Source organism: Sus scrofa, chromosome 4 (assembly GCF_000003025.6).
Source record: "Sus scrofa isolate TJ Tabasco breed Duroc chromosome 4, Sscrofa11.1, whole genome shotgun sequence".
NCBI classification, from domain to species: domain Eukaryota; kingdom Metazoa; phylum Chordata; class Mammalia; order Artiodactyla; family Suidae; genus Sus; species Sus scrofa.
Window position 1 is genome coordinate 275,236 of NC_010446.5, and position 27,349 is coordinate 302,584.

A 27,349-nucleotide genomic window follows, 5' to 3' on the forward strand; every position below is an offset into this window, starting at 1 on the left:
TGAACCTGGAGTTCGCTGGAGGTTCAGCAGGCTGAGTATCCAGCGTGGTCGCTGCAGTGGCTCGGGTTGTTTTAACGTGGGTTCGATGCCTGGCCTGGGAACTTCTACAAGCTGTGGCTGCAGCCCCCAAAAAATTTAAAACAAACCTACTTGAACGCGAAAGCCCTGCCAGATTGCAGGGGTGGGAGCGGTATGGGGGGTACTTTTCTGACCCGCCCCAAATGTCCTGGGCTTCCAGGCACTGTGTTTCTTCACCACCTCTCGGTTCAGCGCCTAACTGGACACTCAGATTGCCCCATGAGCTGGCTTCCTAGGGGGTGGGGAGGAGACGGTGCAAGTACTTCGCCCTCAAGAGGGCAGCAAGCCTCCAAGGGCAGCGTGCCAGCCAGCGCCCCGCCCCCAGCCCGTGTCCCAGTTCCTGACCTTGCCTGCACCGGAGTCTCCCACCCGAACTCCACCGTCGGGCAGCCGGCCCGCCACCCCTTCTCCAGCCAGAAGGCAGGGCGACGCGCCCCTAAGGCCCAGAGAAGGAGGAGCGTCGAGACCGCCCGGGATCCCGGCAGCGCGCGAGGCCACGGAGTGAGCTCCGCGCCGCCGCCGGAACCCAAAGCCCGAGGTCGCAGCCTCCGGGGGATGTACGTTCGCGCAGCACCGCCCGCGCCTGACCCTCTGGCCGCTTCCGGCGAAGGAGGAGGATGTGGGCGACACGAGGGGCCCTGCAGGCCTGGACCGTTGGCTGGGCACGGTCCTCGGGGTCCCGGGCGTACGGCGGGGGCCAGGGAGTCTCCTACACGCAGGGTCAGAGCCCAGAGCCGCGGACTCGCGAGTACTTTTACTACGTGGACCACCAGGGCCAGGTGGGCTGGGCAGGGGACTGAGGGGGGCTGTGACAGGGGCGGCGCCGGGTGCTGGGCGCCTGCGGAGGCGCGGCTGAGGGGCAGGGTCTCTAAAGCAGGTGAACAGACCGCCGAGCTGGGGCGGCGCGCTGAAATGACCGGGGCTCCCGGCTCCAGAGGGCTTGGCCAAGAGGCCAGCCTCCCGCAGGTGGCCGCGCCAGCGCTCTGCAGCCCCAGGTCCCGCAGCCCCAGCCGCGCCCCCCGGCCTGCTTTGGAAGCCCTGGTGGGGGCATCCACCACACACGGGAGGAAGCAAGTCATATAGCCTCCGCAGAGGAGGGGGCCCATCTCATTAGACACGTGAAAGGAGGAAGAAGCGCGGGAAAGGCACGCCAGCCTAGAGAAACCGCATGAGAAAGCAAGGCCAGGGTAGATGTGGGGAGGTCGGTAGGGCCTCCAGGTTTGCCTTCCACGTGCCTCCCTGCACACCGTGTGCACAGCCATCAAGGAAAGCGGACACAGGCCCGACCTCAGGTCCTTTCGCCCCCCCCCGGGGGGCAGCTCTGTCCGGCTTCCACCTAGGGCTCAAAGGCCATGGCCTGCTCCTCTGTCTGCAGCTTTTCCTGGATGACTCCAAAATGAAGAACTTCATCACCTGCTTCAAAGGTAGTGATGCGTCCTCCTCCCCTACCTTCCCTCTCCCTTCCGGGAAAGCCCTGAAGGGCCCTGCTGACCAACCTGCCGGCAGGTCTGCCCGCTGCAGGGGACTGGCCGCCCTGTGCTCTAAAGCCCCTGTCTAGAGTGAGGCCTGGCTGGCCTTCCCACAGCCGGCCCCAGCCCTTGGTGTGACCCAGGGCGAGCCGCTTGCCTGGGGCAGTAGGGTCCTGGAGGCTCTGGGCCGGACATGCTGAGCAGTCACGCTCTTTGACCCTCCTCCCCAGACCCACAGTTCCTGGTCTTCTTCTTCTCTCGCCTAAGACCCAACCGCAGCGGCCGCTACGAGACCTCCTTCCCCTTCCTCTCGCCCTGCGGCAGGGAGCGCAACTTCCTACGCTGCGAGGACCGGCCCGTGGTCTTCACGCACCTGCTGGCGGCGGGCCCCGAGCCCCCGCGCCTCTCCTACTGTGGCGGCGGCGAGGCCTTGACCGTACCCTTCGAGCCAGCGCGCCTGCTACCCCTAGCCGCTAACGGGCGCCTCTACCACCCAGCGCCGGAGCGCGCGGGCGGCGTGGGTCTGGTGCGATCAGCCCTAGCCTTCGAGCTCAGCGCCTGCTTCGAGTACGCGCCTGGCGCGCCGGAGCTGCCCTCGCACGTGCGCTGGCAGGGCTGCCGTTTCGCCCTCACTATGGACCTGGCCCCACTGCTGCCTGCCGCCCCGCCGCGCTGAGCTGCTGGCTGCCTGCCCCCCGGCCCCCGGCCCCCGGCCCCCCCAGCGGCCCCCAGCGCCCCCGCACCCCCCGGGCCGCGTCGCTGCGCAAGCGCCACCCGGAGAGCGCGCCGGCTGAGTACGCGTGCGCGGCGGAGGTGCTCCGCGGCCCCGCCCCACCCGGCGCTGTCCGAGGTGCTGCCGCGGCCCGAGCCCCAACGCGGGGAGGGCCGGGGTCACCCGCGCTCTGCTCCCTCCCCTCATCCCCGGCCTGGGGCGTCCTCGGCGTCCTCTGGTTCGGCCCGCGCTCGCGACAGCAGACCTGGGCGGCGGGCGGGAAGCGCGGGGGCTCCAGCGCGTGAGCGCGAGCGGCGCCCGCCCCTCCCCCGCCCGGCGCTGCTCGGTGGGCCGGGGTTCGGCGGGGGAGCCAAGCCGCGAGAGCGTCAGGTGAGGGGGCGCCCGACTCAAGGTCAGCGGGCGTGGGGGCGGGATCAGGGGCCGTCCCGGCTCTGTCCCCGCCGCTCACCGAGAAGGGCGTGTGACCTGGCGGAGACCACGCCCTGTCCTGAACCGGCCCGGACAGACCGCGCTGCTGGGGATGCAGGGGACATCTTGGGAGAGCCAGGGACCCGGCTCAGGCCTCGCATTGCGCCCGAGGGCGTTGTGGGGCTTCCTCCCTTAACGCCCCCCCCCCCCGCCCCCGCACAGATGGGTCCCTTGGAGGCAGTGGCAGGCGTCCGGTGTGTGACGCTCCACCCCTGCCTGGGCAGATTAGGGGGTTGTCCTCTGGGTAAAAGGATTTCTGGGCTGGCCTCCCCTGCTTTTCCTGCTTGGGTCCTCAACCCTGCCCAGGCCAGCCCATCTACACGAATCAGCACCTAGCCGGTGTCCGGTTGAACAGCAGTCCCCTGAGTCATGAGGAGGCCAAGAATCTTCCCTATTTGCAAGGCCTTGCCCCTGGAAGCCTGGTGGGGGCCCTTTTGCTCAAGAAGATGGATCCCAGGGGCTCAGAGAATGCCCCCAACTTCTTGGGGTTCACACATTCTGAGACATCTGGGAAGTGCCTCTGCCTGGGCCAAAACTGTTCCATTAAAACTTTTGCTGTGCCTACTTCTCTCTAGTGATTTTAAATTCGAGTTAGCATTTAGAGCAAGATTTAAACACCACCAAGCCCAGTTGGCGCCTTCTCACATGACTCACTCTCCCTAACAGGGAGACTGGGTGGACAGGCAGGTGTCCAGAGCAAGGACCATCTGAGGTGGGCCATGAGGCTAGGTGATGACACACCCTCAGCCCCATCATCCCTGTCTCCAGACTGGCTGGCTTCTCAGTGCAGGCCCCACCTTTAACACGGGTCACCTTGTACCCAGAACTAGCCTTCTCTCCACGCTCACAGCTGCTTGTGTATAAACCTCAACACACCACACATTCCTTCCTAGTCCAGGTGGTCACTGCTTCCAGAGCCTACCTGGGAAACTATGCTAGAAAACCAGCTGGTGGCCCAAGGTCCTTTTACACCCCAGCCATTCCAGGGCCCTGCTTACCCCAGAGATAGATGCACTGTCTGGGGACCAGCACGGAGAACACAGGCCCACAGCTTCTGAACTGGCTTTCCTATTGTTTGTCTCATCCCCCAATTCTCTAATAAGTTTCCCAGAAAAATGCCCTAGTTCTAGCTAGGCTGTTCTGCCCACTCCTGCCCCCACGAGGGCAGGGCAGAGGCTGGACAAAGCTGTGCCTTCATTTTCCTGTGGCTACCAGCTCCGAGACCAGTTGTGCCTGTGTGCTCCAAGTCATAACAGGTCAATCCCAGGTCTGGGGGACACAGTATGAGTTCTAGGGATAAGAATGACTAAACACTGGGTCAAGGTCAGGTGAGGACAGGGATAGACAATATCAGCATGGAGTTTTGAGCCTTGTCCGGGGGGCGGGGGGCAAAAAAAGGACCTCTACTCTGGGCTCTGTGCCCTAAGAGGCTTCATGCCAGTCCCCAGAGTGAGGAGTCCACTCAGTGGACACGGGGATGTGTCTGCTCAGAGCCTGCTCTTCCCCTTCTAGCCCTTGCTTTGGTAACTGACCCTCAACTTCACCCACGTGTTTGCAAGCCCATACCTTGCACCAGCTTCTTGCACCCTAGAGCCAAGGAGTGTCTGGTTTGGGCATAGAGGGCATCGTGTGGTCCAGACGTCCACGCGCACGAGCAGGAAACCCCTCAGTGCCAGGCAGAGATGGAATGGGGGGAGAGGAGGGTTGGAGCGGGGAGGCAGACCCTCCTCCTGTGGGCTGTGGCCAGACTGAGGACATAAGAAACTCTAAACTGGGATCTGATGCCCCAGGTCTTTATGACTTTTTATGTAGGAAGGCAATGAACGTTTTTTCCATTTCTGGCACTGATTTAAAACTTTTCGAAAAGACACAGTGTGTGCCTCCAACCATGCTTTTCACTGCTCTCGAATGTTAGGGACAGGCCCGCCAACTTGTGTTTCAGGAGGTGCATCCCATCCGGGGCCAGACTGTAGGGAGGCTGCTGAGAAGGCTGCAGCTTCGTGGCCCGCGGCCAGTTCCGCGGGAGATGGACTCAGGAGCGCCCGCACTGCTGCTGCTGTCGCTACTCTGTCTCCCGCGCTGCGCTGTCGGCTGCCCCGCCGCCTGCCGCTGCTACAGCGCCACGGTGGAGTGCGGCGCCCTGCGGCTGCGCGTGATCCCGCCTGGAATACCGCCTGGGACACAGGTGGGCACCTTGTGGGTTGCCGGGCTGCGGGCCTCAAGTGCCAGTGACGTGGAGGGACGGGTGTGCGAGCCTTCCCGGTGGATAAATGGGGCGCCCTAGGGAAGAGGAAGACTTGCTCAGCGGGGCAAATGCCCTCCCTTCCTGGGCACAGACCCTGTTCCTGCAGGACAACAGCATTGCGCGCCTGGAGCCAGGCGTCTTAGCGCCCCTCGCCTCCCTGCGCCGTCTCTACTTGCACAACAACAGCCTGCGCGCCCTGGAGCCGGGCGCCTTCCGAGCGCAGTCGCGCCTGCTGGAGCTGGCGCTCACAGGCAACCGGCTGCGGGGCTTGCGCGTCGGCGCCTTCTCCGGCCTGGCCCAGCTGCGTGTACTCTACCTGGCCGGTAACCAGCTGGTCCAGCTGCTGGACTTCACCTTTCTACACCTGCAGGTGAGGAGGCGGGGCGGGGGTGGGGTGGGGGCCGGAGAGCAGTGGGCAAGGGCAGAAGTCCTCCTGCACTGCCACCTGCCTTCCTGGGCAGAAGAGGAGAAAAGCATGGCACTCTAGCCTGGTAAGAAGGGGACCTATCCCCCAGGGCCCATTTCCCTGATAATCTACTGTCCCTGCTTCAGCGACTGCAGGAGCTGCACCTGCAGGAAAACAGCATTGAGTTGCTGGAGGACCAGGCCCTGGCTGGGCTCTCCTCGCTGGCACTGCTGGACCTCAGCAGGAACCAGCTGGGCACCATCAGCCGGGAGGCCCTGCAGCCCCTGGCCAGCCTGCAGGTCCTGCGCCTTACAGGTAAGCTCTTTCTAGGGGCAAAGCCATCTTCTTTGTCCACAGCGGAGGCAGTAGAGAGCAGGCCCCGCTGTGGAGGGACCTCTAATGGCAGCGCCCGGGAGGACCACACCATCACTCATAGCCCTGAGAGAAGGCTGCTAAAAATAGGGGTGCTGGTAGGGTCACCGTTTGGAGACCCTGCCTAAGGAAGACTGAAAAACTACTAAAGTCCCTAAACAGACTGGACAGAGCTGAGCGGCTTCCACACTTTGGGGCCAGAAGGCAGGCAGGCAAAAATTGGAAAAACAGCCCAGGACTGGGGACACTTCCCGGAGACAGCACATGAAGACTAGGCTAACAAACTCCTGCAAGGTAGCGCTGGTGGGATGTCCATGTGGACAGAGGAGTTTCCCCCCAATAAAGCTACCTGTAGCAGGGAGAGACATCAGAGGAGCTGGGGGACGGGGACACAACACATTCTAAGGAGTTTGGGGTCAGAGAAGGAGTGGCAGGGGTCCCCCATTCTGGGAGGAAAGAAAGGGACTCCTGCTCTGGCCAGCAACCCTAACCACACAGGATGTGTTCTGGAACCACTCCTTAACTTCCTGCCCACCGCTGCTCTGCCCGCAGAGAACCCATGGCGCTGTGACTGTGCCCTGCACTGGCTAGGAGCCTGGATCAAAGAAGGGGGGCAGCGGCTGCTCAGCTTCAGGGACAAGAAGATCACATGTGCAGAGCCCCCCCGCCTGGCACTTCAGAATCTCCTGGACGTGTCTGGCAGCAGCCTCATCTGCATCCCACCCTCTGTGCATGTGGAGCCGCTGGAGGTGACAGCCAACCTGGGTGAGGACCTGCGGGTTGCCTGCCAGGCTTCCGGCTACCCCCAGCCCCTGGTGACCTGGAGAAAGGTGGCCCAGCCTCGTGGGGGGCCGCTGCGGGCCCAGGCCCAACCAGAAGGTGGGGTGCCGGGCCCAGGTGGGCTCGGGGCCTCCGACACCGGCAGCGGCATGCTCTTCCTCACCAACATCACCCTCGCCCATGCCGGCAAGTACGAGTGCGAGGCCTCCAACGCCGGCGGCGCCGCCCGCGTGCCCTTCCAGCTCCTGGTCAACTTGTCCCGCCAGCAGCAGCTGGCGCCCGCGCCGCCCCCGGTTGCCGGCCCCGTCAGCCACGAGCCCCTGCCCGAGGCGGGCAGCATGGCCTTCCGCGCCCTGGGCCTGGCCACGCAGACCGCCATCGCGGCGGCCATCGCGCTGCTGGCGCTCACGGCGCTGCTGCTGGCGACCATGATCTGCCGCAGGCGGCGCCGGCGCAAAAAGGCGCCGGGCCCTCCGGGGGAGGGCGCGCTCTTCGTCAACGACTACTCGGACGGGCCCTGCACCTTCGCGCAGCTCGAGGAGTTCCGCGACGAGCGGGGCCACGAGATGTTCGTCATCGACCGCTCTAAGCCGCTCTTCGCCGAAGGCCCGGCGGAGGCGGGCGAAGGGACGGCAGCCGGGCCCGCGCAGGGGCTCCCGCTGCAGCCTCCAGCCGCCTACGAGATCCACTGCTGAGGGGCGGGCCGCGCGCCGATGACGTCGGGGCCGCGGATTGGCCGGCGCGACTCGCTCCGCGCATGCTCCCGCGCGGTCAGTAAAGGGTGGAAGCTGCGTGCGCACTGTGCTGCGAGCCGTGTGTGTGTGTGGGGGGGGCGCGTGGGGCGCGGGGCGCGGGGCTCAAGCACCTGGGCAGGCAAGCTCCGCGGACGGACGGAGTCCTGGGGTGCGAGCCGAGGGCGGCCGAGGTAGCTCCCAACAGCCCCACAGAGGCCCTCCCTCCGGAACAGACCCCTCCCCAAAACATCCGACCTACAGCTCGGTACGTCCACCTCCGGCCCCGCCTCCTGCTGGAAGAGCCTGGACCTCGGCGAGGTGGAAGGTGCGACAGACTGTGCAGAAGCCTAGGGATGGGAAGAGGCAACAGACCGGAAGACGTTACCCGACAGCCAGGCTAGGAGTGACAGACAGCAGAGCAGAAGACAAGTCACTTGGACCAATTAGGACAGAAAAAATAGCCACAGATTTAAGTTCTAAACACACTGCACGTTTGTACCTTAATGACACCCCCTGGCCCCAAAACCCAGCCAACAGGCGGCCTCCTGGGTATCAGGGCAGTGAGAACAATAAGCGGCCCCAGAGAGCGTGGGGGCCCAGCCCTCGTTGAAGCAAGCCCCTGCCCCACTTCAGCCCCCCAGAGCAGTCTGCTCTTGGGATGGCCCAGAGGAAAACATCCTCTCTCAGGTCACAGACCCCAGGATCATTCCAAGGAGAGAACCAGGACACCAAAGGGCAGCCAAGAGCAGCCAAACCAAGCAGGGCCTTGCAGGCCTGGAATCCAGCCCCGGGCCCACAGATATTCAGCCCGTTGGGGGAGCAGGAGCAGGACAAACTGTGCAGGGTGCTGCAGAAAGCATGGGAGGCTTGAGGTGCTCCCGGGAGCAAAGAAATCAGACTGTGCCTTTTTGTCAGGCTTCCAGCAGAGGCCCAGTGAAGGCTTTGCCTACCCAAGGGGCAACGGGCCTCCAGCAGCCCTGGACCCCAGGACAGCCTCTCACCCAGAGCCTGGAGGTCACAGGCTAAAGTAGTCTGCAGCCAGGCGCCCATAGATGTCTGTAGTCCACAGCACATGGGCACGGCCTGAGGCCAGCAGCAGCTGATGCAACTCGGCCTCCACGCGGGCAAACTTCTCCTCGTTGATGGAGGCTTCCAGCAGGACAGAAGCAGGTGGCGGCCAGGGCAGGCCTTCGTAGCAGTCCACAGGGAAAGGGTGCACCACTGTGCGCAGCTCAGCCTGCGCCACCGAGTCCCGCAGGAGCTCCTTGAGGCCTGCCATGGACAGCGGGTTGCCATAAAGGCCGAGGTAGCGGAGGTTGGTGCAACGAGTCAGCACAGGGAGTGTGGCCAGCAGCTGGGTATCAGCAAGCTGGCACTCGGTTAGTTCAAGGTGCAGTAGCGTGGCTGCTGCTGCCTGTAGCAGACCCTGAAAGGGTTCCAGCTGGCTGCCGGATAAATCGTTGCCACTCAGGTCCAACTTCTTGAGGTGGACAGCATGTGGGCTTCGTGCCAGGAAACGCAGGTCTTCAGGCAGCAGGGCACAGAAGGCCAGCTCCAGGCTCTCCAGAGGGCTCTGCAAAGTGCTGCAGGGGGCACAAGTGGTCACATACAGGCAGGGCCAGGGGAGGGGCAGGGCAAGAGCAGGGCCCACTCACCTGAGCAACTGGTCCAGCCGCCCCGAGAGGAGAGAGGAGCCCATGCTGAGTTCCCGGAGACAGGTGAAGCGACCCATCTGGGCCAGAAAGTAGCGGAAGTTGTCCTCGCCGTCCACAGACGGCTGCCTCGAGTCCCCGTGCACATAGTGCAGCCGCAAGCTAGCCAGGTGCTGGAAGCGGGCCACGTGTGGGATGATGACGGAAAGGCCGCGCAGGCCCAAGTTGTTGAAGCGCAGGTCTACACGGCGCAGGCAGCCCGCATCCAGAAGCTGCAGCAGGGCCACAGTATTGCGCATGGGCAGGTCCTCAGCCCGCAGGTCCCGGCAGCAGAGTCGCAGTGGGCTGCCTACGCTGCTGCGGAGAGCCTCCCGCAGGAACGCATAAGAGGCCCGGTTCACCCGCAGGTCCACACGCACCTCCACGGGAACCGGGGCCAGCCCAGGCTCTGCAGTCCTGCCCTGCTGCTGTGCGATGCACGTGCGGGCCACAGCTGCCGTGCAGTCCCACATGCTCATTGTGCCAGGGTCCTGCTCCACGCCGTCGTCCAGGAGGCCCGTCATGTCCAGCACACGCAGTGCGTGCTTCCTGGGAGCAGTGGTGGGCTGAAGGAGGAGATGAGAGGACAGAGCCCACACCCACTCCCAGCCACCTTGGGACAGGAGCAACATGCCTGTTCCTGCACTGAGCTTTTACACCAGCCTGGAACCTCTCAGGGGACCCTCTTTACACCCCCCAGGCTTGAGGGCCCCTCCAGTGAGCCCATACCTGCAGAGGGGCTGTGTGCCAGCCTCCGTCTCCGGGGTGTGGAGCCGGGCAGTCAGCCCCAGGATCACGGCCTGCATGCTCTCTGTGCTAGGTCGCTCCTGCAGCAAGGCCCGGCTGCAGTGGGCACACTCCTGCAGCAGCTGCTGGAAGCTGAGCAGCGGGAAGGGCCACGTGTGCACCAGCTCGCGCAGCACGATGGTCTTCTTGTCCATGAAGGCCACTTTGAACAGCAAGGGAAAGAGCTCTCTCGGCAGCAGGGGCAGGGCCTGGCAGGCAGCTGACTGGCACTGGAGCACCTGCCGTGTGCTCAGGAACACAAGGGTGTGCATGGCGATGGGCCAGGCAGCAGGCCACCTGCAGGGAAGGGTCCTTCAGCTGTGGGGTGGGGGGGGACAATAGACCCCAGATCACCGCCCCCTCCATGCACCAGCTCTGGGAAAGCTCAGCATGGTGCTTGGCAGAGGGTGGAGAACCACGGCACCAAAGATCAAGGGCTATGTGCCTTGCAAGAGGCTGAGCAGAGTGGAGAGGAGAACAAGGCCATGCCTGGTCCCTGCCCTCCAGAAGCATGGGGGCCACCTAGAGAAACAAAGCCATCAAGCATACGAAATACATAACCAGCACGCTACCAAAGACGCCCAGCTCGCCTGGGTGTGTTTTTGATGGCTGTGGCTCTGCAGCCCCGCCCCGCCTCTGTATTTCAAGCCTCTCCAATCACAAAGCCATATCTTCCCTTCCTGAAAAGTAGGAAAAATCTAAGGCCCCTCTCCCTACACACAAGTACTAGACGGATGGGAGAATCCCAGGGGGCTGGAAGGTGCATCACAGGGCCCTCCCCCAGCCTCCTCGGAAGCCCTTGCAGGCCACCCTTAGATTCTGTGCTGCACCGCAAAGAGGAGTTGCCTGTACAGTCGCAACTTAATAAACACCAAGGCAGGCAGAAAGGACCAGGATCCAGGGAACTTTGAGTTCAGAGGGCCTGAGTAACCCAAGCCCTTGACATGAGCCTCACTTCTAGTGGTATCTCTCGGGAGCATCATGAGGCACGGAGACCCCTGCAAATTTACGGAAGCAAGAAGGAGGTTGTTGCCACCTGTCTAAACACCTCTCTCAGCCCTGGAAAACCCTGTTGAGAGACCAATTCTCAAACCAGTGGGATTCAAAGGCCCCAGACCCAGGCCTTTGCTCAGATGGGCGGAGGCCAGAAGGACACGCAAGCTTCCGGGGAGCAAAGAGGAGATGCCTGAGGCCACAGTAAACCTGGGCGTCAGCTCTGCTGCTGACTTCAGCAGCAGCAACAGTTAGCCCGCTTAACTGGAACCTCTCAGGGGACCCTCTTTTCACCCGCCAGGGGAACCTCTTAGGGCCTCTTTACTGTGCGTCAGGCACCTCACCCTCACAACTGCCTCCGGGTCATCTCCCTGGAAACAGATGACAAAACTAAGACCTAGGCATTCCCCACAAAGGTCACAGCCTGGGTGATGAGCTCGGGAAGGGTGGCAGCCTAGCCCCAGAGCCCCTCTCTTGCGGACCTCACACACAAGTCCTTAGGGCACTGGTTCCTGAGGAGCCCGGGACGTCAACCCTCTGCCAGGCTCCGCCTGTGGACAAATCTCGCGAGGACGAGTCATACCTCGCAGCGACGGGACAGACCAACCAAGCACCTGTCACGAGAGGAAACGAAAGCAGCCAGTATGGTCACCGTGGGAGGAGCTTCTCTGCGGTGGCCGCCGCCCCCTCCCGCGGGCCCGCGGCTCAGGCGTTTCCCCGAGGACGCCCCCGCTCGGCTCCTCCAAGCCTCGAGCCATGGGAGGCCCTCGATCCGACGCCCTCCGCCTCCTGCGCCGGGTCTTACCCCTTGAAGCCTGTGCGTTGCCCCCCGAGACCCGAGACCGCTTAGCCCGGCGCCGGGCTCCGGGTTCTCTCCACTCCGCAGCCGCAATGCCCGGGCTCCTGCCTGCGCCTCCCGGACGGCACCGGCCCGGCTACCCGCGCCCGCCTAGTGCGGCCAGGAAGAGCCAGGACGCACACCGCCCCGCCCCGTCCCCGGCCGGTGGCCAACGCTCACTAGCCTCGCAGCCGCCACCACCGCGGACGGCCCCGCCTCGCCGTACGTCGCCCCCAGCCCAGCGCCGCCGCGCGCCGCGATGATGTATTTGCCCGCCCATTGGCTGCCGCACCAGAGCTCCGCGGATAGGCTGCACCGGCCCGGCGGCCGCCGCGCCGCCCCGCCTCCGACCCCGCCGAGCGCCCCCATTGGCTGGCGGCCGGCGTCGCCCTCCCGGCGGGAGATTCGCTGGGCGCGGCAAGCGGGGCTGCCATGGAGCGGCTGCGGGATATACGCGAGCGTCTGCAGGCCTGGGAGCGCGCGTTTCGGCGGCAGCGCGGGCGGCGGCCGGGCCAGGTGCGGGCTACCCATGGGCGGGGAGCTGAGGGTGCCGCCTCAGACTAACGCGCTCCCTTTACAGGAGGACGTGGAGGCGGCGCCAGAGGAGACCCGCGGTGAGCGCGCGGGCGCGGGGCGGAGGGAGCCCTGGGGACGCGGGCGGGGGCTGGTGGGTGAACGAGCGGCCCGCACCCCCGCCGGAGTCTTGACTCCTGAACACCGACTCCCCTGACCCCGCTCTCAGCGCTCTACCGGGAGTACCGCGCTCTGAAGGAGACCCTGGGCCAGGCCGGCGACGTCAGGCCTAACAGCTTGGGGCGTTCGCTTTCCGCGGCGGCCGAAGAGGTACCCGGGCTGGACATCTGAACCTCTCGTTCAGCTCCCTGTACGCCGGTGCCACGAGGAGCCGTGGCCCAGGACACAGAACTTGGGGGGAGGATGGAGAGGGTGGAGCAAGGCCTGCCCTGCCCCCCCCAGGTCTCAGGGCGCGGGTGTGCGGGAGGTGGCTGGAGACACCTCTGGCCCCACGCCGGTTTTTCCGTAGTTTAGGTCAGTACTGTCTCATCCTGCAGACGCTGGAGCCCAGCTGCTGGGGGCCCCACCTGAATCGGGCTGCGACCCAGACTCCCCATTCTACCTCAAGGCTGATCCCTCAGGGATCTGTGCAGGACTATGGGAAGAGGCTTAAGGCCAACCTAAAGGACAGCCTGCAGGTGAGGAGTGAGGGTTGGGCAGGAAAAAATTTTTTGAGTTAAAAAAAGGGGGGGAGGTTGGGCAGGCAGTACATCGAACCTATCTCCAGAGCTGCTTGTTGCCCCAGGGCAGATCACCAGGTACCCGTCCTTGTGAACTCCTCCACACAAGCTCATCAGCTTGCACATGCACACACACAACTCCAGCGTTAACCAGGGCACCACTCCTCGGAAGAGTTCAGGGCAGCCTTTTCTCAGCTTCCTTTCTTCACCTGTCAGTCTTGTTCTCACCCAAGTGTTACGGTGGAGACTCCAGCAGGTTTCAGGCTTCGGCAGCCCAAGGGCCTGAGCTCCTGCTTGCCTGTCTCCCTCCCAGACCGGGCCAGCCCTGGGCCGAGTACCTCGGCTTGAACGAACACCCTTCTCCAAGAAGTCCTCCCCAGGGTCTCCAGGCACAGCGGCTGCCCTCATTTCTCCAGAAGAAGTCGGCAAGGTGCCCTCCCAGCTTCCCAGGACCCAGCTGAGGTCAGGCCGGCTCCAGGAGCTGAGGGCATCCCTAAGCTTGCGGCTGAGCTCCCTAGACCCTGGCTGGCTGCAGCGGTGTCACAGTGGAACCCCAGATTTTCCGGGGGTCCCCAGGGCCCGCGGGCCTGGCGGGGATGCAGAGGAGTCACAGCTGACTTCAGGTGTCCCGTGTGTACTCAGTCCCAGCATTGGCCCCAAGGTACCTTTACTAAGCCCAGAGGCTCCAGCGCCACAAGCAGCTGGTGTCAGTGCAGGCAGTCCCCAGCCTGGTAACAGTCAAGGCAAGAAGCGGAGACTGAGTTGGGAGCTGCAGGGGAGCCCTGCACAGCCCCAGCAGGATGGTAACCAAGGAGGACCCCCACCTGAGGGCGCTGCAGCTGCAGGGCACACAGAAGATTGTCTAGAGGAGCCTGTGCGGGCACAGCCCCTCAGCAACCCCACCACCTCCAGGTATCCCTGCTCTGGCCCCAAGCGGGGTTGCCTTCCGTTAAGTCAAGGCGAGTGGGCATCGCGCACAGCCCACCTGTGCATCTCTTCTAGACCCGCCATCCAGGACAGGGGGAACTATGTGCGGCTCAACATGAAGCAGAAGCGTTATGTGCGGGGCCTGGCCCCACGTAGCAGGCTCCTCCGCAGGCAGGTAAGGAGGTGGTGCCAGGTGTTCCCTCTTACTCATCCTACTTCTCGGTTTGTGACTCTCTTGTGTCCCTGCCAGGTGTGGAAGCAGAAGTGGCAGAAGAAAGGAGAGTCTTTTGGGGGTGGTCAACCCAGGGCCACAGCCAAGGATTCCTGCTTCCGGTGTGGGCAGCTCGGTCACTGGGCATCCCAGTGCCCTCAACCAGGTGAGGCCTCTGCCTTGGGTGGTTGCTTGAGCCCACACTGCTTGGAAGGGGAGGCAGTTCTGTCTCCAGCAAAAAGCCCTACTAACTCCCTACCTCTGGTCCAGAGCCTGCCCCTCAGAAGGAGGGTGGCAAGGATGAGGATGACACAGGGACTCTGCCCATGTTAGAGGAAGTACCCCAGAGAACGGGCACCACCTGCTGCCAACTTCCTGGTGCGTGAAGGAGCGGACAAGAGGTTGGAGCAAGTGGCCTCCTTTCCGGGATGAGCCCAGACCAGCCTGGAGCTTTTGTGCTACCCTGTCCTGTCTGCTCTTGGCAGGTGAGGAAGACACAGAGCCTGCAGGGCCTGAGCTGTCAGTGCCCATGCAGTCATCTATGCCCAGGGCGCCCTGTCCACCACCTCCTCCCGTGCCCCCACTCTACCCGCTGGGACCGTCAGGGCAGGTGGCAGGTGAGTAGCCACCTACCATCCCAGTGCCTTTACTGAGGAGGTGGGGGCGTCTCGGGGCCATACCGCCTGACACCTGTGCCTGCAGACACCCCAGCCGAGGTGTTCCAGGCCCTGGAGCAGCTGGGGCACCAAGCCTTCAACCCTGGACAGGAGCACGTGGTCATGCGGATCCTGTCTGGTCAGTTTGGTTGGCAGGGGGCTGTGGTGGGGCCAAGGCCGGCCACAGGGTGGCACTATTGACCCTCAGAAACATCCAGGTATGTCAACACTGCTGGTGCTGCCCACAGGGGGTGGCAAGTCTCTGTGCTACCAGCTCCCTGCGCTGCTCTACTCCCGGAGAAGCCCTTGCCTCACGTTGGTCATCTCTCCCCTCATGTCACTCATGGATGACCAGGTGGGTGGACAGGGCCCCTGGGCACATGCAGAAGGTGAGAATGGGTAGCCACCGCTCCGTCAACCTACTTGGGCTGTTGGTTCTTGCTCTGCCCCACCCAGCGCTGCAGAGAGCCTGGCTGTTCACAGCCCCAGGCCCCCCAACAGGAGGAACGGCACTGGGGGAATGACACCCCCCCCCCACTACCTGTCTATTCCTGGTGCTCCTGCATCAGGCCCGCAGGTGGCTCTGAACCCTGAGTCGTGGGACCCAGGATCTAGGTTTCTTCTCCTCAGAGGGCCCGAAGTTGAGAGAGCAGTGGTTGGCAGGCCAAACCATCCTAAGAGTTGTGTGGGGAAGGGCCAGGGTGGGTGGCATCATGCTCCTGTATCTGCAGGTGTCTGGCCTGCCCCCAGGCCTGAAGGCGGCCTGCATCCACTCAGGGATGTCGAAGAAGCAGCGGAACTCTGCCCTGCAGAAGGTAAGGGGGCCTAAGGGCCAGATGGGCAGAGGGAGCAGTCCCCTGGAGGCCCTGTGCAGTTGTCCTGACCTTGCCACCCTCAGGCTCGATCAGCCCAGGTACAAGTGCTGATGCTGTCGCCAGAGGCGCTGGCTGGGGCAGGAGCAGCGGGGCTTGCCTTCCTCACCCAGCTGCCCCCGGTTGCTTTCGCCTGCATCGATGAGGCCCACTGCCTCTCTCAGTGGTCTCACAACTTCCGGCCCTGCTACCTGCGAGTCTGCAAGGTAAGCCTTGAGGGGACCGGTGAGTGGGCCAGGGAAGGTGGGGTGGTTGTCCTTACCACCCGCCTCCACGCAGGTGTTACGGGAACGCGTGGGTGTCAGCTGCTTCCTGGGTCTCACGGCCACGGCCACGCGCAGCACTGCCCTCGACGTGGCTCAGCACCTGGGTGTGGCTGAAGAGTCTGTCCTCAGGGGGCAAGGCACCATCCCTGCCAACCTGCACCTCTCTGTGTCCATGGACAGGGACCCAGACCAGGTAAGTGGGTACAGGGGCCCAGCCAAGGTCCTGCTGCCTGGCTGCAGAGACAGACCGTGCTCTCTCGCAGGCTCTGGTGACACTGCTGCAGAGTGACCGTTTCTGTGCCCTGGACTCTATCATCATCTACTGCAACAGGCGAGAGGACACCGAGCGTGTCGCTGCCCTGCTGCGCACCTGCTTGCGTGAGACCTGGGCCCTGGGACCCGGAGGTTGGGGTAGCGGGGCAGGGCTGTGCCCCACAAGACCGCTGTAGGCACGCTCCCCACCTGACCATCTGTGCCTCTCCCTGCAGGCTGGGCCCCAGAGGCCGTGGCTGAAGCCTACCATGCAGGCATGTGCAGCCGGGAGAGGCGGCGGGTGCAGCGGGCCTTCATGGAGGGCCGGCTACGGGTGGTGGTGGCCACGGTTGCCTTCGGGATGGGGCTGGACCGGCCAGACGTGCGGGCCGTGCTTCATCTGGGGCTGCCCCCAAGCTTCGAGAGCTACGTGCAGGCTGTGGGCCGGGCTGGGCGCGACGGGCAGCCCGCACACTGCCACCTCTTCCTGAGGCCCCAGGTGAGCATCCACCCGCTGGAGCTGCCCAGCGCCCCCCCCTACTGCAGCCCTTCGTTCACGGTGGCTGCTCTGCTGCAGGCTGAGGACCTGTGGGAGCTGCGCAGACATGTGCACGCCGACGCCATCGACTTCCTCGCCGTGAAGAAGCTGGTGCAGCACGTGTTCCCTGCTTGCGGCCACGCTCAGCAGCCCCTGGTGCCTGAGCCAGGCGAGAGCCAGGAGAGCTCGGCGGCCACAGTCCCCTGGGATGCCGACCACCCCCACGTGGAGCTCACAGCCCGGTGCCCGGGCCACGAGCGGGCACTCCCAGTGCAGCCAATGGTGCAGGCCCTGGATGTGCCCGAGGAGGGTGAGAAACAGGGGCCGTGTGTGGCCGGGGCGTCCCCATGTCCCCACGTCCCCTGAGCCCTGCTCTGCCCCTAGCCATTGAGACCCTGCTCTGCTACCTGGAGCTGCACCCACAGCGCTGGCTGAAGCTGCTGGAACCCACCTATGCCCGCTGCCACCTGCGCTGCCCTGGGGGCCCCACCCAGCTCCAGGCCCTGGCCCGCAGGTGACTACACTTCCCCCTGGGCTGGGGACAGGGACCAAGGACCAGGCTTCCGATCACATGCCCCCTTCCCTGGCTCAGGTGTCCTCCCCTGGCTGCGTGCTTAGCCCAGCAGAGCCCTGAGAACACAGCTTCTGTGGAGTTCGATGTGGTGGAGCTGGCAGACTCCATGGGCTGGGAGCTGGCCCCCGTGCGGCGGGCCCTCCGGCAGCTACAGTGGGACCCGGAGCCCAGGACAGGTGCGCCTGCCCCCCAGCCCTGCTTGCGGTGGGCTTACCTGCCCACCTGCCCATGTCTAACACCCTGTCTGGCAGGTCTGCCTCGGGGCACGGGGGTGCTAGTGGATTTCAAGGTGCTAGCCTTCCACCTGCGCTCCCCCGGGGACCTGACCGCCCAGGAGAAGGATCAGATCTGTGACTTCCTACATGGACGCGTGCAGGCCCGAGAGCGAGAAGCCCTGGCCCGCCTGCACCACACCTACTGGGCTTTTCACAGGTGCTGGAGGAGGTGGGCGGGGCCTGGGCCACCCCACCCACCCCCAGGTGGGCAGACCTAACTAGCCCATGCCACCCCAGCGTGGCCTTCCCCAGCTGTGGGCCGTGCCTGGAGCAGCCCGATGAGGAACGCAGTGGCAGGCTCAAGGCCCTGCTCCGCCGCTACTTTGAGGAAGAGGAAGCAGGTCCAGAGGGCATGGACCAGCAGGGCCCCGAGCCAGGCCAGGCCACGGTGAGTGCCAGGATCTCCAGGGAAGGTCAGGCCGTGGCAGGCATGAGCGTGCGTGCACTGTGCGCACACGGGTACACACTCACTCCCTGCCCTGTGCCGCGGCAAGACTGATGTGTCCCCCACGGGCAGCTCCAGGACTGGGAGGCTCAGATCCGACGGGACATCCGCCACCTGCTGTCCTCGTGGCCTGAGCAGCAGTTCTCAGGCAGGGCTGTAGCCCGCGTCTTCCACGGCATTGGTGAGGACCTGGGAGGCACAGCCTGGAGAAAGGCAGGGGCTGGCAGCCAGAGTCCCCAGGGCCACATCTCTGTCCACCGCAGGGAGTCCCCGCTATCCAGCCCAGGTGTACGGGCGGGACCGGCGCTTCTGGAGAAAATACCTGCACCTGAACTTCCACGCCCTGATGCACCTGGCCACAGAGGAGATCCTGCTGTGGGGCCGCTGAGTGGCCTGCTGGGGGGACCGTGTCAGCACAGCAGAGATGAGGCATCGGCGGCCAGAACACTGTGTAGCCCCTCTGGACAAAGCCTACTGCCGGGGCGCGGGGGCAAGGAGGCCTTAAAGCAGAATAAAAGATGCTCACGTCTTTTTTAGGGACCTTCCTTCCAGTGGGGACAACCCCACAGTCTGAGGACAACCAAGCACATCTCAGTCCAGACACAGGCCTCGGGTCCACTCCACTTTATTGACAAGGCCAGCCACCCGGCTCAGGCCAGCGTGCTGGGTGCAAGGCCTAGGCACAGCATGGGTGTGGCTGAGAGAGCGAGGAAGAGGAAGAAGCAGAAGCGCAGCCCCAGGCTGTCAGCCAAGGCTCCGGCCAGCGCGCCCACCAGCAGCTTCCCCAGCAGCTCCAGAGTGGCCAGGAGGCTGTAGTGTGTGGCCTGGAGATTTGTGGAGATCAGTCAGGACCTGCTTGGACTCCAGTCCCGTGGCCCGAATGTCCCAGCCACGTACCCTCACCTGCAGGGCACTGGGTGCCAACTGGCTGCAGCGCATCATCAGGGTGAAGGTGGTGGTTGTGACCAGGCCTCCCAGGAAGTGCTGCAGACACAGGCTCAGCAAGGCTGCCCCTGGGGGTGCTGAGGTCAGCAGGGCTCAGGATTCTAGGCTCCTCCCCCCATGGACAACCTCTCACCTCTCAGGACTGTGCCAGGGCCCACCCTGGCCCCAGGGGCATCCAGATGAAAAACCAAGACAGTCTGGCAGGCCAGGCCCCCAAGACGGAACCGAAGCAGTGACCTCAACAGGGGCAGTGGCTGCCTGGGGTGGGGAGACTGGGTAGGTCAGAGGGGGTGGGGAAGGTAGGGGTGGGGGGGTGGCAGGCAGGGCAAGCTGAGGGGGACGCACCGGTGCCTGGCCAGCAGGGCGCCACCCAGAGATGAGCCCACAATGGAACAGACCACAGCGCCCACGCCATTCCACAGCCCCAGCTCTGGGGTAGAGACGCCACAGTCCAACAGGAGGAGTGGGAACAGGCTGCTGGTGCCCTGCTCACCTGCAAAGAGAAAATCAGCAGGGGCAGCCTGCTTCCCTCTCCATTGTGCTTCCCCAACCCTGCTTCTGCCTCAGGCTACAGGTGCCAGAAGCTGGGGCTGGGCATTGGCTGAGCTCAGGGTCAGCAGGGAGTAGAGAGGCTTTGGCAGGGGGCAGTGTGGCTGGAGCTCAACAGCTGTGGAGCTGGACCTGCCGGACAAGAAGCGAGGCCACTGGGCTCCAGCCTGCAAGTCGTACTCCAGAAAGAAGGAAGGCAGTCCCACAAATGGGCCCCATAGTCATGGGGACCCACCTGGAGCTCCCCCAGGCTCCCGCCCCTACTCACCCAGCTTGTAGGAGAGCACAAAACCTGCCATCCACAGGGTCCCAGGCACGGCCAGCAAGTGCTGCTGAAGGTGCAGCGTGTGTCGGCGGGGTTCTGATGGCTGAGGCGCAGGAAGCTGTTGCAGGGCCGGTGCAGCCCAAGCCAGGGCAGCAGCCAGCCAATAGGTGGCAGCCAGGAGCAGAAAGAGCAGGGGCCAGGAGAGGGTGGGCAAGAGGGTCAGCAGTCCACCCCCAGCCAGCACCGCCCCCAGCTTGTAAGCCACCACCTGCACCGTGTTGCCCGGCCCCAGCTCTGCCGGCTCCAGGAGCTGCATCGCCAGTGTGTCCAAGGCCACATCCTGTACAGCTGCAGCCAAGTTCAGTAGCAGAAGTAGCCCTGCCACAGTAAGAGGCAGCCCAGACTGGCCAGCTTCAGCAGGAGGCAGAGCTGCCAGCAACCCACACAAGAGGCCAAGAGCTGCTGTGCTGAGCGTCAGCCAGGCCCTCGGAGAGCCCCGAGCGTCCACCAGCGGGGCCCACACGAGCTTGAACAACCACGGTGCATACAGCACTTTGGCCAGTCCCACGTGTGTCAGGGACAGACCGCGAGCCCGCAGCAGCACCGGCAGAAGGCCAGACTGCAGCCCATAGGGCAGGCCCTGCACCAGGTAGAGGCTGGCAAGCACCAGCAGCTTCCCGTGCATGGCCAGGAGAGCGGGGACATGGGCCCAGGCTCTGGTGGCTGGGGCTGGGTTCCAGGCCCGGCCGCGGTGGGATCAGAGGGGGCTGGGCGGTTCGGCGTGGGGTCTGGCCAAGATTTTTTTTAAGGCTGGCGTCGGCACCTGCGCGCTGGCGTCCTCGGGGGCGTCAGTACGCGGAAGGACCGCGAGTCGGCCACGGCGGTGCTCGCCGCCCGGCTCGGGACCGGGCCGCGCAGGCGCCGCGGAGAGACGCGGTGGCCATAGAGGGCGCGAGCGGGCTAGAGTGCCAGCCGCCCTCGGGCGCCCCCGGTGGTCAACCTGGCGGCGGCCGGGGTCAGCTTTGGCGCCAGGGGCACCAGCTTCCAGGGTGAGAAGCCTCGAAACCCGCGGCCCAGCCAGGTGCCTCGCAGAGTTAACAGATCCAGTCCCAAGACTGGCTGGACCCAGAAAGTGCCTCCTAGTGTCTCACCTGGAGCCTGGTGGCTGCAGTGTCCACTGGGTCGCTCAGTGGCGCCTGCAGAGGAGTTGGCCTCTTAAGGCCACTACCTTCTTGTGCTTCTGCTGTTGGACCCCTCACCCGCTGGTTTCAGTGCCCTCCCCAGCCTGCAGAAGGTGGTGAAAGGGAGGAAGTTCTTGGGAGAAGTCTGAGCCGCAGTTCAGCACAGGATGCAGCCAGCTGCTGCCGGAATCGCCCTCTAGTGTCCAGTGACAAGGCCAGGAGAGCCTATGTGGGGCCAGCTTGGCTCCAGCCAACCTTGGCTGAGGGAGAGGCCAATCTGAGGGGAAACGTGAGCTTCGTGAGCGGTCTCACACAGCCGTTCCTGCCCAGAGCTGTGCCATGTGGGGTGCCTGAGGACCAGAGGAGGTAGTGAAGCATGGGCAGAGCTGGAGCTTTGGCCAGTACTGTCTCGGAGCCTGTGGCTCCATGAAGCTGGCCCACCCCCTAGACCAACACACAGGCACTTGATCCAACACACTCCTTCCCCTGCTGAGGCCACTTTGAGTTTCTTGTCATTTCTGCATAGGTGGGGGGCCCAGGTTTCCTCACCTATAAAATGGGGACTGCAATGCCCACCACAGAGGCCCGTTTGGACAGGGATCCACGGCGGTGTCTGGCCTGCTCATCCCCGTGTTCCAGGTTCAAGGACACAAGGTCGCCCCCGCACCTGGCTGTCCAGGTGTCCCCCGGCCCAGCGCTCCACAGGGCACCTCCTCCTAAGCATCTAAGGTGTTCTCCTCCCCCAAACCGGCCCTCCAGTGCTCCAGCTTGGGAGGGGCTGCCCCCTCATGGCTTCCCAGCCACGGACTGTGTTAGCACAGGGACGTCACGCACACCACACTGGGACCACCACATGGCAAAGGAGCTGGGCTTGCTCTTCCTCCTGTCCCTGCTCTTGGCACCGCTGCTCCTCCTGCGGTCCCACAAGCGCACCACTGCCATTTGCCCAGTTAGGAAAACCAAGACTCCCTCTTTGAGCCCTCACGACCCCTTGAGTTTTTCTGTTCATTTGCTTGTCTTTTGAGGGCGGCACCCACACCAGTTCCCAGCTAGGGTTTGAATCAGAGCTACGGTTGCTGGCCTACACCACAGCCACAGCAACACCAGATCCAAGCCGCATCCGCCACCTATGCCACAGCTCACGGACAACTCCGAATCCTTAACCCACTGAGTGAGGCCAGGGATTGAACTCACGTCCTCATGGATACTAGTCAGGTTTGTTACCATTCAGCCATGATGGGAACTCCATGGTCCCCCGTTTCCTGCTACTCACCCCATGCAGCCTAGTCCACCCTATGGCTTAACATGTTCCCTAGGCTGCCAGGGACAAGGTGGACAGCAGGGGAATGCAGCCAGGACAGGGGACACAGCTTTCTGTGACTTTCTCAGGAAAGGCTTACACTCTGGGACCCTTCTCCTGTGTTTCTTTTTGCGGTCCCCTCCTCACCGCTAACAACTCCGGGGTCCCCCTGAGGAGCTGCCGTTCGCCTGGTACCTTCCTCCACCCCTCCTTGCTTGTCTCCGTTCTCTTAGCAACGTTTGCAGATCTCTGCACCAAGACCAGAGGACCATGGTGGAGACCCAGCCAGCAGAGGTGCTGTGTCTGTAGGAAGGTCACCTCCTCTGGAAGCCCTCTTGACAGTTCCTCCCGAGTCCCCAGGCCTGCACAGAAGACGATGCGGAAAGGCAGTCAGGAGTGGACACGGGTGTGCACACGGCCTCCAAGCAGCCAAGCTGTCTTAGCTTTATTCGGGGCCTGCCGAGAGACAGAGGCCCAGCCCCGCAGGCCCCGGGAGCAAGCGCAGAGCGCCCCGGAGATCGCCCCCAGGGCCCTGGGCCCTGTCAGTCCACGTTCGTGCCCGCTGGCGCGGCCGGGCGCACAGCGGGGTCCTCAGGAGTACTCGAGAGTGAACTTGGCGTGGAACTGGCTCAGCTTCTCCAGCAGGGGCCGCAACTTTTCCATGGGGGGCAGAATGGTCATCCTAAAACGGGGGAGAAGGTAAGCGAATGGGGCGCCGCGGGGCGCGGGGAGGGGCTGCACCGGCCGGGCCTCACCGGAAGTGGTAGGTGCCTTCGCGCTGCCCAAAGCCGCTCCCAGGCACCACGCAGATGCCAGTCTCCTCCAGAAGGCGCATGCAGAAGAACATGTCCGGAGCCAGGCCCAGCTCCTGGGGGCGGGGCGGCTGGTCAGGGCGGGACGCCTCGGACCCCGCCCCCCGCGGCCCCGCCCCTCCGCGGCCCCGCCCGCCCGACGCCAGACCTGAGCGCGCTGCACGGCGCGGGGGGGCAGCTGCACGCGCGGGAAGGAGTACATGGCGCCCTGCACCGGGTTGCAGTGGATGCCGGGAGCCTCGTTGAAGACCTGTTCAGTGAGCTTGGCCTTGGCCGCCAGCTCGGCCAGCACCTCCCGCTTCTCCTGCGGCCGTGGAGGGAGGGCTGGTCAGGCCGGGCCGGGGGCTCGGCGCCCTCAGCCCTCGCGTGCCCGCGACTCTGACCCCCTCGGCCGCGCCCACTCACCGCCTGGAACTGCGCGAAGGAGGGGTCTGAGGGCGCGGGCGGGCTGAGCACCGCGTCCAGCAGGACCTGGCCCGGCGTAGGCGGGCACAGCCGCACGCTCCTCAGCTTCTGCATCTGCTGCTGCACCGCGGCGTCCATGTTCACCACCTCCACGTAGCCGCCGCGGAAGCCGCACCTGCGAGGCAAGGGCGGGCGTCGAGGCAGGGCCGGGAGGAAAGGAACGAACGGCCCCGAGGGCACCTCGGGTCGGGCGGTGGCCGAGGTTCGCCAGTCCCCGCCCGTCGGCCCGCACGCACTCGCCCATGAAGCCCTTGGAGACCGAGTGGAAGGATGCGAGCTCCTGCCGCGCCGCGTACGGCGGCCCCATCTCCGTGAGCACCTTCTTGAACGAGTGGAACTGCGAGCCCTCGGCGTACACGTTGTCCTGATACACCTGGACGGGCGGACGGGCGTCACCCGGGGGCCCGCCGCTGCCCTCCATGCCCTCCCCCACGGGCGCCCCGGCCAGCACCTCATCGGCCAGCAGGAAGAGCCCCTCCTCATAGGCGAAGCGGATCACGGCCTCGATGCACTCGCGAGTCTGCACCTGCCCTGGGGCAAGGAGGCGCGACAGGTCCGGGGTGAGCCGAGAGGGCGCACTGCTCTCCGCGGGGCGATCAGGGGCAGGCTGACCCGGCGTGGCGCGGCGCCGCGCGGCTGGGGGCGGCGGAGGGAACGCACCGGTGGGGTTGCCGGGGTTGATCACGCAGAGCGCGCGGGGACGGCAGTGGTCACGCGCCTGGCGCAGCGCGCGCCGCAGCTCGGCCACGTCGAGCGCCCAGGCGCGCTCCTCGTCCAGGTAGTAGTCCACCTGCACGGCGTTGAGCTCGGCCAGCGCGGCGGAGTAGAGTGGATACTGAGGGATGGGGATGAGCACGCCCGTGCGCGTGCGACCCTCGCCGAACACTAGCAACTTGAGCACGGTCTGCGCGTGGGGGGAGGGAGGGAGGGGACGGGGTTGGCGGGGCCGAGGGCTGCACCCGCCCCGCTCCGCCACGCCCTGGGAGCCACGGTGGCTTCCCGAGCTGGCCCCGGCCTACCACGATGGCGTCGCTGGCCCCCGTGGACAGGAAGATGTTGTTGGGGTCTGCGGGAATGCCTCCGTCGCGCCGCTCGATGTACCGAGCCACATCCTCGCGGATCATCTGGATGCCAGGGCTGATGCTGTAGGCCCCTGGGCCAGGGGACAGGGCAGGAGGGGGGTGGGGATGGAGGGTGAGGGGTCTGAGGGGTGAGGTAGGCCCCTCGCAGAAGAGACCGCCCCTTCCAGCGGGCGGGCCAGCCCGCCCTTCTCCTGGGACAGCCTCTCTCCAGCCCCTGCCCATCGCCAGGGCCTGGGCTGGTTCCCACACTCACCCAGGCTGTGGCCCCCGCACGCCTGCAGGATGCGCTGTGCTCTTCTCTTGGCATCCTCCGGGAAGTCAGCACTGTTCAGGAGATCAGGGTGGATGCAGAGGGCCAGGACCTGGGAGGAGCGGGCGCTGAGGCCAGGGCACAGGGGCAGACAGGGGAGGGCAAAGGGCAGTGCTGAGCCTCACCTGCCGCAGGAAGGTGATAGGCTTCTGCCCCATGGCCTGGGCATCCCCGATGTTGGCTCGGATGACCTCAGTGAAGGGCTTCTTTACCCCCTGGCAAGGAGGGCGTGTGGGCAATGAGAATGGACCATGTCACTTCTCCAAGGCCCTTGTCCCATGTGGCCCTGGGGGCGGGGAGGGGGGGGAACTCAGCTGCCCAGGTGCCCCCTGGAGGCAGTGGTGGGGCCCCGGGCCATACCTGGCGCAGCTCCTGCTCCAGCTCCAGGGCGCGTAGCACGATGGGGCCGCGCACCGCGTACTCCACCCTCTGAACGCAGGGGTTCATGGAGTCCAGCGTTAGCACCTTCTCCTTCAGCCCGTTCATGGCAGCCTGGCTGTGGCCACCTGCCCTCAAGGCCATGACCCTGCTCAGACCGGGCAGGAAGCAGGCTCAGGAGGCCGCAGGATCCGGAAGTGGGGATGAGGGAAGCTGGGTCCAGGCTTGGTGGGCCAGGGCTGGGAAAGGGGGAGCCTGGGAAGGGGTCAGAGTAAGAGGGGCCCCGCCTCACCACAGCCTGTTGGCTCCACTGAGCCGGAGAACAGGCTGAAGAAGGAGAGGGACCGGCAGGCCCCGCCCCACCCGTCTGGGCACAGTCCTGCCCCCGGGGAGCCACAGGGAGTGGGTGAGAAGGCGGGTGGGGCTTGGGGTGAGGCCCAGTGCCCGCCCAGTGTCCCCATGACAGGGGAGTAGGAGACCCACACGGGGGGTAGGGACAGACGGAAGGTTCCGGCAGCTCCTGAGAGACGGCCTGGGGGAGGGGAGGTGGGCTGAGCACCCCGAGGGCTTGGCACAGTAGGGCAGGGCTGAGCCCGGGAGGGAGAACGAGGCCTGGGGCCTCTGGAGATTTACCCCAGTAGGGCTCGGCCGAGGCCCAGCCCTCTCCGACCCCCCATCTTTGCTTGGGCCACCAGCCTGTCTCCCAGGTAACTGAGCCAGGCGTCAAGAATCCTGGGGCTGTCGGGGGAGGGAAGTGAGGCGATCAGACACAGGTTCCATCTGGCCCCTCCCGCGCTGGGGACCATGGCCCAGGGGCTGCGAGAGCCCCGTGGTTGGTCCTTGGTCCCCCAGCAGCACTGCAGAGCTGGAGTCTTGGGGCTGGGGTGCTGGGGGAGGAGGCAGGGCTGCTCGGAGCCTTCTCGGGGCCCTTGGACACCTCAGCTGCTCTGCGCTGCTGTCCTGCCCTTTCGCCAAACATGCCGCCAGCCTGGGGCCGCCCTTGGGGCCACACACACACACAGGGTGACCTAAGCTCCCCTTCCCTGTTGCTCCCAATTGGTGGAGAGAGTGGGAAGCAAGCCCTGATAAGCCCTCAGGGCCCCACCTCCACCAGCCCTGCAGGGAGCTGATAGGCCATGCCCAGGGGTGGCTACCCCAGCGTCAGGGTCTGACTCTGTGCTGAGGGTCAGGGAGCCGGCCCCTCCACTGAGTTGAGCTGTGGGCAGCGGGTCAGGCCTGGGAAGTGGGCTCCTTTGCTGCTGCTGCTGGCCAGAGAGGAAACACCCAGAGCTTGGGCAGCCTGCCTCTCACCTTGCACCTCCTGCTCCGCTCTGCTCAGCTCCACCTCAGGCCCCCAGGCCGCCCAGGCCTGAGCACAGGTTAATATGGGCCCGGCCCAGGCAGAGCCAGCCCCCGCCTGCCCCCTGGCAGCAGGACTGAAGTGGCAGCTGTGATGGCAAGTGGAAGTTGGGCAGCGGCACCACCCCACACTCTAAATTTAACCAGTAGCCTGTCCCCAGCCCTGCTGAGGACACCTCTCCAACCACTGATGCTCAGGCAAGGGCGGGCCTGCGGGCACCCAGCTGACCAGGCCCGTGTCCGGTGGAGAGAAGGTGACCTGAGCCCATGCCACCCAGCGCTGGTGGCTATGCCAAGTAGCCTGCCAGGGTCAGATGAGCGGCAGTGCTCCTAGCCCTCCAATGTGAGGCCCCTAAGGGGCCCCATCATCCTGACAGCGTGCCTGGTCAGCTCCCAGCCTGAGCAGCCAACTGTTGGCCTTCTTTGCCAGCCCAGGGGGCGGAAGCTGGCAGCCAGGCCTCAGGATTGGGGCTGCATGCCAGGAATGGGGGGCCCAGCCCCACCAGGGAGGTTTCTGACGCTGGCCTTGTACTGCTTTGCCCCTCTGGCTCTGGCCCAAGAGGCCTGGAAAATCGCCTTTCCCTTCCAGGCCAGGAGCCCCGCCCCTGCAGCACAGACACCCCCATCCCCGGCCCTCAAGGAGCGTCCTTCCGAAGCTCCCTGTTCCCTCAAGAAAGCCAGGAGTTCCAAAGAGGCCTCCAGGAGGCTGGGGGGCAGGGTGCAGCAAGGGCTTCCTGCCCAGAGGCCGTGGGCCTCACACCCACGCAGGGGCGGGCACCCCAGGCGAGCTGCAGCATGCACCTGCAGGCCTCCTGCGCACCCAGGCCGAGCACCGTCATGG

At 65.0% G+C, this 27,349-nt stretch overlaps 6 protein-coding genes across 28 annotated transcripts; 3 read left to right on the forward strand and 3 right to left on the reverse strand.

Annotated features, from left to right (window-relative positions):
- Positions 409 to 3,313, forward strand: C4H8orf82 (chromosome 4 C8orf82 homolog). Its single transcript, XM_021090544.1, has 3 exons — positions 409 to 857; positions 1,454 to 1,502; positions 1,778 to 3,313. The coding sequence occupies exons 1-3, from the start codon at positions 696 to 698 to the stop codon at positions 2,221 to 2,223; spliced, it is 657 nt and encodes a 218-aa protein (XP_020946203.1). The 5' UTR covers positions 409 to 695; the 3' UTR covers positions 2,224 to 3,313.
- LRRC24 (leucine rich repeat containing 24) lies at positions 2,397 to 7,354 on the forward strand. The gene is made up of 5 exons (XM_003125437.3): positions 2,397 to 2,649; positions 4,691 to 4,933; positions 5,085 to 5,363; positions 5,546 to 5,714; positions 6,324 to 7,354. The coding sequence occupies exons 2-5, from the start codon at positions 4,775 to 4,777 to the stop codon at positions 7,244 to 7,246; spliced, it is 1,530 nt and encodes a 509-aa protein (XP_003125485.1). The 5' UTR covers positions 2,397 to 2,649; positions 4,691 to 4,774; the 3' UTR covers positions 7,247 to 7,354.
- On the reverse strand, positions 4,521 to 11,850 carry LRRC14 (leucine rich repeat containing 14). 5 transcript variants are annotated; one of them, XR_001307943.2, is made up of 7 exons: positions 11,561 to 11,814; positions 11,238 to 11,369; positions 9,706 to 10,059; positions 8,941 to 9,525; positions 8,287 to 8,868; positions 7,545 to 7,632; positions 4,521 to 5,028 (listed from the first exon to the last, which is right to left on the reverse strand). XR_001307943.2 is itself a non-coding variant. In XM_005662801.3 (6 exons), exons 3-5 carry the CDS (start codon positions 10,032 to 10,034, stop codon positions 8,301 to 8,303), a joined length of 1,482 nt encoding a protein of 493 aa, XP_005662858.1. In that variant the 5' UTR covers positions 10,035 to 10,059; positions 11,238 to 11,369; positions 11,561 to 11,814; the 3' UTR covers positions 4,521 to 5,028; positions 8,287 to 8,300. The 5 variants fall into 5 exon arrangements, 1 of the variants encoding a protein (XP_005662858.1); XM_005662801.3 differs by lacking the exon at positions 7,545 to 7,632; XR_002343662.1 differs by having other exon boundaries at positions 4,526 to 5,028; positions 7,545 to 8,868; positions 11,561 to 11,850.
- On the forward strand, positions 11,971 to 18,394 carry RECQL4 (RecQ like helicase 4). 8 transcript variants are annotated; one of them, XM_021090415.1, is made up of 24 exons: positions 11,971 to 12,109; positions 12,174 to 12,207; positions 12,336 to 12,436; positions 12,664 to 12,804; positions 13,160 to 13,308; positions 13,489 to 13,758; positions 13,849 to 13,948; positions 14,024 to 14,150; positions 14,255 to 14,362; positions 14,470 to 14,601; positions 14,687 to 14,779; positions 14,859 to 14,995; positions 15,372 to 15,455; positions 15,539 to 15,718; positions 15,792 to 15,971; positions 16,042 to 16,156; positions 16,267 to 16,529; positions 16,608 to 16,878; positions 16,953 to 17,082; positions 17,161 to 17,318; positions 17,394 to 17,574; positions 17,655 to 17,805; positions 17,935 to 18,043; positions 18,126 to 18,393. In XM_021090415.1, exons 1-24 carry the CDS (start codon positions 12,026 to 12,028, stop codon positions 18,248 to 18,250), a joined length of 3,423 nt encoding a protein of 1,140 aa, XP_020946074.1. In that variant the 5' UTR covers positions 11,971 to 12,025; the 3' UTR covers positions 18,251 to 18,393. The 8 variants fall into 8 exon arrangements, with proteins under 8 accessions (XP_020946074.1, XP_013851844.2, XP_013851840.2 ...); XM_013996389.2 differs by having other exon boundaries at positions 12,001 to 12,109; positions 13,160 to 13,758; positions 18,126 to 18,388; XM_021090414.1 differs by having other exon boundaries at positions 12,010 to 12,109; positions 13,160 to 13,758; positions 14,889 to 14,995.
- Positions 18,472 to 20,720, reverse strand: MFSD3 (major facilitator superfamily domain containing 3). 6 transcript variants are annotated; one of them, XM_021090519.1, is made up of 5 exons: positions 19,625 to 20,715; positions 19,153 to 19,300; positions 18,941 to 19,065; positions 18,760 to 18,846; positions 18,472 to 18,686 (listed from the first exon to the last, which is right to left on the reverse strand). In XM_021090519.1, exons 1-5 carry the CDS (start codon positions 20,304 to 20,306, stop codon positions 18,607 to 18,609), a joined length of 1,122 nt encoding a protein of 373 aa, XP_020946178.1. In that variant the 5' UTR covers positions 20,307 to 20,715; the 3' UTR covers positions 18,472 to 18,606. The 6 variants fall into 6 exon arrangements, with proteins under 6 accessions (XP_020946178.1, XP_020946176.1, XP_020946179.1 ...); XM_021090517.1 differs by having other exon boundaries at positions 18,760 to 18,875; positions 19,625 to 20,713; XM_021090520.1 differs by having other exon boundaries at positions 18,766 to 18,846; positions 19,625 to 20,710.
- On the reverse strand, positions 22,512 to 27,263 carry GPT (glutamic--pyruvic transaminase). 7 transcript variants are annotated; one of them, XM_005662808.3, is made up of 13 exons: positions 26,461 to 27,263; positions 25,783 to 25,887; positions 25,132 to 25,297; positions 24,897 to 24,986; positions 24,715 to 24,823; positions 24,399 to 24,532; positions 24,040 to 24,283; positions 23,831 to 23,910; positions 23,616 to 23,752; positions 23,320 to 23,494; positions 23,063 to 23,218; positions 22,858 to 22,970; positions 22,512 to 22,784 (listed from the first exon to the last, which is right to left on the reverse strand). In XM_005662808.3, the coding sequence occupies exons 2-13, from the start codon at positions 25,824 to 25,826 to the stop codon at positions 22,694 to 22,696; spliced, it is 1,539 nt and encodes a 512-aa protein (XP_005662865.1). In that variant the 5' UTR covers positions 25,827 to 25,887; positions 26,461 to 27,263; the 3' UTR covers positions 22,512 to 22,693. The 7 variants fall into 7 exon arrangements, with proteins under 7 accessions (XP_005662865.1, XP_013851846.1, XP_005662863.1 ...); XM_013996392.2 differs by having other exon boundaries at positions 25,132 to 25,404; XM_005662806.3 differs by lacking the exon at positions 25,783 to 25,887.